We start from the raw sequence: 10737 nt of genomic DNA on the forward strand, positions 1-10737 counted from the left end.
CCATCAGCTCTGTAGAGGTACCCATCGGCGTTGTCATGGCCATCGTTCCCACAGAGGCACCAACTAATTTTGAGTTTGTTCCAACGCCCCGCCTTCCAGAGCGTGTGCCCAAATCTTGCAACGTATTCGGTTGCATAAAGTCAGTGATCGTAATTTTGTAGTATTTAGAAACAAAGTTATCATACTCCTCACGCTTGCGGCGCAGTTCTGCCTGTTGTCGGGAGAAGGAGGGCGGGCCACATGGTATGTAACCGCACAGTAAACGCCATAAATGTGGGCGTACATGGTTTGGTACGTTTCCTCCCCACGTGTATCCCCGCACCGTTGATCGCTCCTCTGGCGAATCGCCCAACGGCAGTGACACCAACATATTCATCATGCGATTATACTCACGTAGACTAGTCATACCGTTACTAGCACCAGTCGCAGTAGAAACTGGGGTTATTGAGGTCCTGTCGGCTGTCTCCTCTTCAACATCCGTGTCACACATGTAAACGGCACGCTTTTCAGTGGTAGACACATTTTTATGAGGGGAATTACCCGAGAGGACCATAAGGCCGTAGACAAGATACTTTGTCCCCGGTGGGGCTCGCACCGCAACGCCAGGCCCTTTCACCACCCGCATTCGGCGTGCAGGCACCCGCGAGGCTGCGGCACCGCAATCCTGCCTGTTCTCCTCCGTCTCCTTTGGCCTCATTTCCAAAGGAACTTCTTTTCACTTTCCCTTTCCTTCTCTCTGTGTTGTTGTTGTTGTTTCTGTATTGCTATTTGTTTATTTATATATATTTTCTTCTTCTTCTTTCGTGGCTCCTTTCCTCGCCTTCTTCTTGTTTCTGTTCTTTTGTCCCTTTATGTCCCCTTTTCTCCCTCCCACCACCCGCCTTCTTTTTTTCTTTTTTTCTTTTCTTCTTCTTCTCTTCAATCCCGTTGCCTCCGCGCCCCTTCCCTCCTCCTCCTCCTGCTGCTGCTGCTGCTGCGGTACTGCGGTGGCGGCTGCCTTTGGAACGGACGTGTCATGCGGGATGAATCAAAGAGACTCAACGAATTGCCGGCGGGGGGAGAGAAGCCGAAGAGGGAGAAGAAAAGAAGAAAAAAAAAGGAAGAGAGACGGGAAGGAATGGAGAAAAAAAGAAGGGAAGAGGGAAAAGAGTCCGTCCGTCACACACAAAAAAAAAAAAAAGAAAAAAATCGGAAGAAAAAAAAAAGGAAAAATAATTATAATATTTTTTTCTTTTTGCGCCTGTCCAGCCACATTCCGCAAGCAATTCAAAAAAAAAAAGAAAAAAGAAGAAGAGGAAGTGGAAGAGGAAGAAACAAAGCGGGGAGTATGGAAGCAGAAGAAAAAAAAAAAAAAAGGAAAAAAGTTTTAACAAAAACATTTGGATAAAAAATGCAAAAATGAACAACACGCACAAAAAAAAAAAAAGGAGAAGAGGGAGGGGAGGAAAGGACGAAAAAAAGAGAAAAAGACACAAAAGACACACGGAGCACACAAAATGGCCGCAGGAAACTTTAAAAAAAGGAAAAAAAAGGAAACATGAGGGCACATGCGCATTCCTCCCCACCCCTTACCCTTTTCACAGCACGGCACGTTCCACCTGGACCCTGTTTTTTCTTCTTCTTTTCCTTCTTTCTTTTTTCCCTTCCGTTATTTCTTTCCTACCTTTTGGTTTTTCTGTTTGTTTCCTTGTTTGCATGTATCCCCTTATTTTCCTTCTTCAAACCTCTGCTCCCCTTCCCTTTCCCCTTCCATCCCTCACCTTTTTTTCCCCCTCCCTCTTTTTTTCCCAGGCCTCTTCACATTGCATTCATCCATCCTCTCTTCTTCCAAACAAACACATATATATGTAGAGATAGATAGATAGATTATATAAAGAGAAAGGGAACGGGAGAGGAAAAAGAGAGAGAGAGAGACCCGTGTGTGTGTGTGTGTGTGTGTGTGTGTGTGTGTGTGTGTGTGTGTGCAGAACCCCTACAACCAGCACCTACTCCAACTACACCAACGCCCCACACGTACACACACAAACAAACACACTGCAGAAGAGACGAGAAACAACAACAGAAAAAAAAAAAAAAAAGGAGGCAATAGACACAAAACAGCCGTAAACACCCACCACCCACCCACTCCAGATGAGGAGGCAAAAGTAAAGAAAAGCAGGCAAATCAAAGAACCACAGCGACAGTCACCAGCCCCAGCAGGGCAATGGGATTATTCATCCATCCTCGTCATCGTCGATTCCATTCTTCTTGCGTCGCATCATCGCCTCGGTTGAAAACAAACACAACACGGCATGAATGGTGTAAAAAGCGTCACAAGTTAAAAAAAAAAAAAACGCAACAAGAATGAAGTGGTAAATAACTACTAAAATGGTCACTGTCATCACCATCGACATTTTAAACACGCATTCGTTTGACACTCCCACTTTTTTTTTTGTTTTGCCGCCCCCCCCCCCCCTGCTACCGCGCCGTGTGCATCTCACGCGTAGGCCCCTTTTATTTCCTTAAATCGTATCCTTCCACTTCTCACCTCCCCCTCGCGGCTCCTCCGCTCTTCATCCTCTTCTCGCCATCGGCCCTTCAAGGCACCTGAGTTCTTGTGTGTGTGTGTGTGTGTGTGTGTGTGTGACTTCAGCGTCATATGTTCCTCGTCGTGCCATTTTCTGGCACTTTCCTCATCTCTTCATTTAGATGTAAACATAAAAATGCGACGTGCGGGCACCCAAAACGTGTGTGTCTGCAGGCCCTGTTTGCATTCATCACCCTCTCTTACTCTCACTCTCTCTCTCTCTTTTCGCCCCCACCCCCCTCGTAATTATCATTTCATCATTTTCATTTTTTGCTTTCGTTTATTGTGTTTTCCTTCTTGACTTCTCTCTCCCTTCCTCCCTCTCTCCCTCCTCTCCATGTCTGTGTCTGTGTGTCCGCGTCTCTCCCACACATACGCACGCATACAGACACGGAATACCTCCCCTCCTTCTTCTCCATCATTCTTTCGTGCCTTCGTTGCATCAAATAAAGACATTTTCCTCCGGTGCGTCGTATGCGTAAAATGCCTTGTTATGCATCACCAATTTATTCTCCACAAAGTAAAAGCTGTCGCTGACAGTCTCGTTCGGATTGTCAATGATGGCGCGGATCCAATCCTCGGAGAGCGCAGGCATGTCATAAATGGCCTCCCACGTGTTGGTGGAGTGCGGAATGCAGAAACCAAACGTGAAGTCAAACGATTTTATAAGTGTATCACGAAAGTAATGTCGCTCAATCATGCGAAAGTTTCGGACGGGGAAGTCGCTGTTGATACCAAAAACGAGTTTGGCGCCAATCGCCCTGCGTCGTAGCATAGACGGGGGGAAATTGTAATAAATGGTGCGCATCGTCCGATGCACCTCCTCCGGTAGCTGCGCGATGGTGGGAATGGACGGGTAATCCTCGGGGTTGCGCTCGACATCAAACATGACTTTGCCTGTCTCCATGTCACGGATGGTGAACCGATAAAACTCAATGTTATACGTGTTGGCGGTAAAGGGGCAGAGAAACTCGCTGGTAGGGGCGCTGAACTGCAGCACCTGCTCCGGCGTGACTTGAATGTTTGCCGCCATGCCACCTGCTGAGCCCCTTTTTTGTTTGTTTGACTGTTTTGTTGTTGGTTTCCCCCTCCCCTCCCCCTCACTCACTGACCGCCCACCCGTCCGTCCGTCCGCCCGTCCGCGCGTGTGTTTTCAGGAAAAATGTGCCTCGTTGCCCGCACGTAATTTTTGTGGCAATCACAAAACCCTTTTTTTTTGTTGTTTTTTTCGCCCCTCGTCCTTCACTCCACTGCAGCCCTTTTTGTTGTTGTTTGTTTGTTGTTTTCTCTTTTTTTTTCTTCGTTTCTGTTCGTTGCGTGTAAATTTCGTTTTCCCCTTATTTTTTTTTTTTTTTCTTTTTCCTCTCTTCTATTATTCGTGCTTCCTTTTTCCCCCCTCGGCAACCACGCGTAGGGGCGCAACAGACAAAAAATAAAAACAAAAAAATAAATAAATAAATAAATAAAAAGAATGGATGAGAAGTCCCATTTTCTTTTTTCCAGGACTTTATTCAGCGTGCACATCCACATACACACACATCACGTGCTAAAAAAAAAAAAAAAGAAAAGTTGGGAAAAGTACACGTGTGTGCATGCATGTGTGCGAGGAATAAAGAAAGGGAGGAAAGAGAGAGAGAGAGAGAGAGAAAGAGACCAGCCGTGAATTAAAATAGCGGAGAAAAGACCCCCCGTGCGGAACTCCCTCCCTCCTGTTCATCCACAGCAGCTGAGGTGGGGGGGAAGGGAAGGGGAGGGGGTGCGTCATGCACCAACAACGCCCCATGTTTATAATTATTATACTTGCATGTATGGCATGCGTATTGGTCTTATATACATACATACATACGTGCGTATATAATATATATATATATATTATATAATATGGTATAATACGTGTGTGTTTGTTTTTGTTTTTGTTTTTTTGTTTTTTTTATTCAAATAAATACGATACTCAACAATAAAAGCAAAAAAAAAAAAAATGATAAAAAAACAACAAAAAAATAAATAAATAAATAAATAAACCTCTTTTTTTTTTCTTATTGTTGCTTTGTTAATTTCTATGGGTTTCTCTTCAGGCATTAAAAATAACTTAAAAATAAATAAAAAAATAAACACACACATGTACACACACAAGGAAAAAAGGGGTAGGAGATAGATACATGTATTTGCATAGCTGCATGTAAGGCAAGAGGCAGCTTGTGTGTGTGGTGGGGGGGGTGGAATGACAGGACGCCAACAGTGTCAATTTCCTCTATTTCCCCCGCTCTATAAAATCACCGCCATCACCGTCGTCATTCGCACAGTTGTTGTAGTCGTTTTCATGGCCGTTAAGATTCAGAATTTGTGCCTCCATCGCCATCTCCTCGCATACCCACTGATGTAGCTCAACGAGCTTCCGTCGTTCTTGCAGCGTACGTCTTTTCACGATACACCTCTCTCGCTCTAAAATCTCCGCCTCGTGCTCCAGCTCCTCGCGTTGACGAAGAAGCTCCCGCTCACGATTCATCCGTTCTGTCTCAAACCGCATCTGCTCCATCATCCACACATACTCCCTTTGCTCCAAGCGTGCATCCTCAACGTCGGCATCATAAAACGGAATCATTGCGGTGCCCAGGCCATCGATGGCGTCCTCCTCAATGATGACATCCACCGGCGATAAAGTCTGCGCCGAAGGAGTCCTCTCTAACGGCGCCACGGCGCATGTACCCGTTGCTGCGCGTGGCCCACCACAGTCATGCTTGTCGCACGGGTAACGCTGACGCTCACCAGCCCTCTCTCTATCTGCCCTCTGCTGCCTGGTGCGTGGCACTGGCGTGAACTGTGACGCCGTTGTCGCCGACGTGTTTAAACCATGCGAAAATTCAATACGATCGCTCTGGTTCAGATGCTCCTCGGCGGGATGCGTTTGCCGCCCACCGCGGCGTCTGTCACCCCAGTCGCCACGCCGCGAAGACGGGATCCGACTCGCCTCCCCCGCGGTGTGGAGCTCCAGCACTGCCTTGTTGTGCAGCCCCAGCGACGCCCCGGTGCTTGTGTTTTCGACAGGGACGCCGTTGAACGTGAGCACCTGCTGCTCCGCTGGGATGAGGCAGATGGCCTCGAGGTGCAGCCGCAGCTGCGCACCCGTCAGCTTGCGTATGTTGCCCTCGAAGACAAGATGGTACACCGCATCGGCGGCGGGGTTGCGGATGCGCAGCGTGCAGTGTTGCTCACCCGGCGCAGACGACGGAGCGGACCCACGTGATCGCATGACTGGCGCCCCCCTACGCAGCACACACACACACACACAGAGAGAGAGAGAGAGAAGGGTATCCGTGATAAAATAAAGAAATGTTGTCAACGCCACCACCACCACCAAAACAACAACAACAACAACAATAAGAAAAAAAAAAAACCTCGCAATTTGGACCGGCACAAAGCCCAAAATAGGGAAATAAAAATAAAAATAAAAAAGCACACGTACAGTTTACAAATCGTAAAAAAAGAAAGTAATAAAAATGGCAATGGAAAATTATATTTTTTTTTTTTTTCTGCATGTACAGTCAAGCCCCACTCATACTCATTCACACACACGCGCACGCATTGAATAAGTAAAAGTCACGCAAAAAAAAAAAAAAAAAAAAAAAAAGAAACCGCATGGACACACATCACAAGAATCCAGCGGTTCGCAACAGAAGCGGCACAGACAGCGATGTGAATTTTGTTCCCTCGTCTCTCCCTCACCACCAACATAACTTCTCCTTTATTATTATTGTTAATATTATTATTATTATATTCTCCCCTCCTTTTGGAGAGAAACAAATTCCCAATTGTGAATGGGGCCGCAGTCATCCTCACCGACGCCTCCGTCCACACGCCTCTCTCTCTCTCTCTCCCACCCACCCCTGCGACTTCCCTACACACATGGCTGCTCCCCCTACCAGCGCGCTCCTTCCATCTTTCCCCGCAATGAGGGTGAAAGGAGAGAAGACGCATCACAAATGGAGGGCATAAGGGTTTGAGCTCCATGCACCCCAGACCCACACACACACACACACGCACACCCTCCGCAATCTTCAGGGGGAATCTATTCAGCTCTCATACGCATCAATCAATCAAACAAATTCAAAAAAATTTCTAATGTAATAATCGTCAGGCCCGTCGTTTCAAAAAAAAAAAAAAAAAAAAGCTGCAGCCCTTCAAAGGGCCCCGCAACCGCCGGACTCCTCCTCCTTCCAACGCGGATGGAAGCAGTAGTCATAATAGCAGTAGTAGTGGGGCAAAAAAAAAAAAAAAAAAAAGGAAAGGAAAGAGCCGCACTGGCGCTGCCTTCCAAAGTGGCACCGTAAGAAGGTTAAAATAAAATTTAAAAAAGACGAGGGACTTCCTCTCCAGTTTAAGAAGAAGAAGACGAAGAAGAAAAGATCTGTCTTTTCGTCGTATTTACAGGTTTAGATTATATCCAGCTAGTTTTCGCCCACCCCTTCTCCCTTTTCTTCTTGTTTCTCTCTCTCTCTCTCTCTCTCTCTCTCCCTCCCAGTCATTTTGATTCGCGCAACGGCTTTGGCTTCTCACCACGAAAACATCTAATAAAAAACTGCGTCATTGTGTACGAAAAGACAAGACGAGGTGCCGATGTGAGGAGTTTCGGCAACATGCCCTTGTAAAAGGCCGTCACGCCCTCTCGCCGAAAGGTCTCCATCATCACGCTCCAACCAGTCACGCGGCCGTCTTCAAATCTCTTGTTTTGAATGCGTGTCTTCACAACATCGATTGGGTTCGTAAACCACACGCCGAGGAAACCACCCACGGTGGAGCTCACCAAATTCTGAACAAACGTCGCTTCGCTGTAGTCCTCCAGGTGAAACACGTACTCCTTGGTCCAGGCCACACCTCCAAACAACAAAAAGGAACCAGGGGCGTTTCGCACCGCGGTTGTTCCGATGCCTGCGTACATCCTCATAACCCCCTCTTGACGGAGGATTCGGAAAAAAGAGCGGTTTTTAATGGCCCCTTTATTTGTCTGGTTCAGCACCTTCATCCGGTCAATGGGCAACAGAATCACCTCGAAAACACCTACAAGGCACCCAGCGGTGGCCTCAAGCGCCATTGCGCCGTGATTATTTCTTCTGTGGGTGTGCTGCTGCTGCTGCTGCTGCTTTGATTGTTCCTGCGCATCTCCTAAAAAAATATGCCCAAATCTAGACTCCAAAAAATCCCGCATGTATGATTGACCTGCAAATTTAATGACGCGCTGCAACACCTTATATAACATGGCGTATGTGCTTCCCGGGTACATGTGCCTCACGCGATCTAAAGAAGTGATGCGAGCTCCAATGGGCTTGTCGTGCTCAATGCCTGCAAACACAACCCGCAAAAAACCCCGCCACGTGTTCGACAAGGAGGTGGGGTCAAATACAATGTGCTGATGCGTCATGAGTCGCTTCGCCGTTGTATCAAAGGGATGAAATATGAGAATCTCACATAACCCTGCAAGAGTGGCAGCCCCAGTGGGACCAAAGATTAGGTGATAAAAAAAAAATTTTCTCCCGTTGTATCGTGCATCCACCAGCGTCGCCGGGTGCGTTTGGGGTGTAGACATCTCGAAGCAAACCCACAGGCGGTTTCTCCCCCCTTAACCTCCTCTTTCTCTCTCTATCTCTCTACCCCTCTTTCTTTTTAGATTTTCTCTTTTGTCTGGTTGTGCCGCAGTCCTGAGCCAAAGTTAGTGATGTAATTTGCCCCCCTCCCCCTGCCCCCAACTGCTCTCTTCTCTTTTCCCCCCCTGGCCGCATCGTTGAGACGACAGTGTGAACAGGAAACGCATGTTCATCCATTCATACGCAGCACCGCAGGCGATGGGCAGCCATGTCAAGGGGGAATCGTGCAGACAAAAGAAAAAAAAAAAAAAAGGGAGGGGGCACGACAATAAAAATAGAAATAAAAACAGAAAATATCACATGCACACGTACACAAACACAAACACAATCACAAAGACTCATGACGCGCCTGTCGTAAAAATTCACTCAGCCCCTTCATGATTTTTCCGCACAGCCACCCTGCAAGAAAGGAATTTACTCAGGGGCCCACCACCAACACCACCAACACGCCTCTTCGCCCCGCCCCTTTTTCTTCTTGACATTTATTCTCCAAGTGTCACCGCCTCCATTGATTTGCTTCCTTTTTTTTTTTCCTTTTTTTTTTTCTTCTCCCCCCTCCCTCTCCGTGTCGTTCTTCCCCTTCAGCCTGTGTTCACTGCACGGTGTCCGCAGGTAAATACATACACGTACATACATGCGTAACGCACACTAATTCATCACCGGCGTCAACCACCCCCTCAGTAAATTAAATACGGTTTTCTTTCGCCCCTCTGCGGCAATGTCGGTGTGACGCTGCGAAGACGCGCTAAACCCACTGCCAGGAAGACCCACCGGCTCAATTTGCAATGAGACGAGTAGCCCTAGTGGCATGAGCCACAAAAACGCAGTGAAAGAAAAAAACCTGTGGGATCCTAAATGCTCAGACATAATAGGCGAAAAGAGAAAAAACAAATACCACGACAACAACTCCACTACCAACGAGACAATCGTCAAAATCGTCAATGGGTGCGTCAACGAGAGGTGTGGAAAACCAGACAAAATACGCAGGTACAAAACATTTGTTATAATGCTCACAAGAGAACACCAAAGACTAAGCTGATCTAAAACAAGTATAAGACCATGCACAAACAAAACACCAATCGCCATGATGTGAAGAATTTTCTTTGCACGTGTTGGGAACTCCTCAGCGACGTCAGCAATGTAGCCAATTGCGCATGCAACACTAAATAAAATTGCTAACCCAGTGATGCAACTCATAAGGAACGTTAATACATCAAAAGGCCCATAACGCATGTACGGTGGCTTGCCGGAACCCCGGAAATCGTAATACTCGTATTCGTAATGCATTCTTAAGTCTCTCTCTCTGCGTGTGTCTGTGCGTGTATATGATCCCTTTTTTTTTTTTTTTTTTTGGAGGGGTGGGAAGGGGGGTTGTTGTTGTTCCCCCAATGACTACTTAAAACGCCTCTGAATTAAAAAGGGGGGGAGGGGAAAAGACAACAACTGACAAATAAAATAAAAACGCTAACGGTAGACAAGTTCCTGCTCCCTCTTCCTTCTCCCCTCTATGCCTTTTATGCCTACATGTATATATATATATATGTATGTAAATTAGAAAAGTATAAGGAGGAGGGAAAAAAAAAAAAAGGCAACCACAACAAAAAAAAGTCATTGAATGAATCGTCCAGTCAATACAACAACTCCCCCCCGCACAGTCGCGACTCTCTTTTCTCTTCCTCTTTTCTTCGTTGTTCTCTTGTATTTTTTTAGTTGTTGTTGTTTGTTTCTTTTCCTTCGCTTCGCCTTCTCTGCGGCGTTGCTGTTAGTTGACCTTCTGCCGCCTGACGTCGTTCATCGTTTTCGGTTGGGGGGGCGCAAAGTCAAAAATAAAATAAAAATAAAAATCCCTCGCCGCCTCCCATCGGGGTGTTGGGCAGCGCCACCGTCGCCGTGTCACTGCGGTGTTGTGTTTGCTTCTTTTAGCCTTACCATGTGGTATAGTGAACTGTGTGTTATTTCACTTTTACACACGTTGTGAACGACGAGCGTGTGAGGCGTTGCACAGTCCCTCACCACAGTGTCGCGTTAGATATGACTGGGGGTTTGATGTTTACATTGCGTCTATATGCTTTAATTTCGTTGCCTGCATCACTGCCATCTTCCTGTGTTCATATCCGCACTCCATTCGTGCCCAGACCGCCCAAAAGTATGATGAACGGAGGGAACAGGAGCGCCGTCGAAGAGAACGCGTGCAGACGAGCCACGGTGAGAGGAGCAGACATATGACTCGTTTTCTGCGTCCAATACTTGGCGAGCCGGAGGAGCCGTTGTACCTCACCGCCGAGGAGCTTGAGATTACCATCGATGGCGCCAATGACTGGGTGTACGATGACAAGAGCGACCTCTTTTACAGTTTTGATTTGGACATGTTTTGGGACCCACTGACGCGAGACTACTACAGCCGCGAATTGTGCTCCTGGCAGGCCACACCGCAGGGTTTGCTGGAGCTGCGCAGGGCGAAGAGGAGCAGAACTGACCGGTAACTTCTGTTTTTTTTTTTTTTTTTTTTTCTCACTCTCTTTTTTCTCACTC

General features: G+C 47.0%; 6 protein-coding genes and 1 pseudogene across 6 annotated transcripts, besides 32 other annotated features; 1 reads left to right on the plus strand and 6 right to left on the minus strand.

The window, feature by feature from the left end:
• Tc00.1047053506979.59 (hypothetical protein, conserved) lies at positions 1–697 on the minus strand (the record flags this gene model as incomplete). Its single annotated transcript, XM_801425.1, has 1 exon — positions 1–697. A coding segment is annotated over one exon (697 nt), but the record flags the coding sequence as incomplete, so codon positions are not given.
• Positions 1–10737: a sequence feature (heterozygous, Esmeraldo-like haplotype).
• Positions 786–920: a sequence feature (GA-rich).
• Positions 1076–1149: a sequence feature (T-rich).
• Positions 1167–1212: a sequence feature (T-rich).
• Positions 1270–1479: a sequence feature (CT-rich).
• Positions 1609–1787: a sequence feature (GA-rich).
• Positions 1850–1914: a sequence feature (CT-rich).
• Positions 1918–1964: a microsatellite.
• Positions 2596–2625: a microsatellite.
• Positions 2871–2903: a repeat region.
• Tc00.1047053506979.50 (hypothetical protein, conserved) lies at positions 3009–3599 on the minus strand (the record flags this gene model as incomplete). Its single annotated transcript, XM_801424.1, has 1 exon — positions 3009–3599. One exon carries the CDS (start codon positions 3597–3599, stop codon positions 3009–3011), a length of 591 nt encoding a protein of 196 aa, XP_806517.1.
• Positions 3678–3708: a microsatellite.
• Positions 3826–3957: a sequence feature (A-rich).
• Positions 4003–4033: a microsatellite.
• Positions 4180–4219: a microsatellite.
• Positions 4394–4445: a microsatellite.
• Positions 4463–4487: a microsatellite.
• Positions 4558–4587: a microsatellite.
• Positions 4644–4678: a sequence feature (AT_rich).
• Positions 4818–5816, minus strand: Tc00.1047053506979.40 (hypothetical protein, conserved; the record flags this gene model as incomplete). The annotated part of the gene is made up of 1 exon (XM_801423.1): positions 4818–5816. The coding sequence occupies one exon, from the start codon at positions 5814–5816 to the stop codon at positions 4818–4820; it is 999 nt and encodes a 332-aa protein (XP_806516.1).
• Positions 5925–5947: a microsatellite.
• Positions 5998–6018: a microsatellite.
• Positions 6074–6096: a sequence feature (AT_rich).
• Tc00.1047053506979.30 (uncharacterized protein) lies at positions 6164–6574 on the minus strand (the record flags this gene model as incomplete). The annotated part of the gene is made up of 1 exon (XM_801422.1): positions 6164–6574. The coding sequence occupies one exon, from the start codon at positions 6572–6574 to the stop codon at positions 6164–6166; it is 411 nt and encodes a 136-aa protein (XP_806515.1).
• Positions 6170–6198: a microsatellite.
• Positions 6309–6339: a microsatellite.
• Positions 6587–6609: a microsatellite.
• Positions 6714–6733: a microsatellite.
• Positions 6827–6856: a microsatellite.
• Positions 7050–7081: a microsatellite.
• Positions 7086–8147, minus strand: Tc00.1047053506979.20 (hypothetical protein, conserved; the record flags this gene model as incomplete). Its single annotated transcript, XM_801421.1, has 1 exon — positions 7086–8147. One exon carries the CDS (start codon positions 8145–8147, stop codon positions 7086–7088), a length of 1062 nt encoding a protein of 353 aa, XP_806514.1.
• Positions 7684–7705: a microsatellite.
• Positions 8189–8226: a sequence feature (GA-rich).
• Positions 8727–8753: a microsatellite.
• Positions 8854–9492, minus strand: Tc00.1047053506979.10 (hypothetical protein, conserved; the record flags this gene model as incomplete). The annotated part of the gene is made up of 1 exon (XM_801420.1): positions 8854–9492. The coding sequence occupies one exon, from the start codon at positions 9490–9492 to the stop codon at positions 8854–8856; it is 639 nt and encodes a 212-aa protein (XP_806513.1).
• Positions 10028–10050: a sequence feature (AT_rich).
• On the plus strand, positions 10155–10688 carry Tc00.1047053506979.5 (annotated as a pseudogene).
• Positions 10695–10715: a microsatellite.

Source organism: Trypanosoma cruzi, genomic scaffold (assembly GCF_000209065.1).
Source record: "Trypanosoma cruzi strain CL Brener 1047053517147 genomic scaffold, whole genome shotgun sequence".
NCBI classification, from domain to species: Eukaryota; Euglenozoa; class Kinetoplastea; order Trypanosomatida; family Trypanosomatidae; genus Trypanosoma; species Trypanosoma cruzi.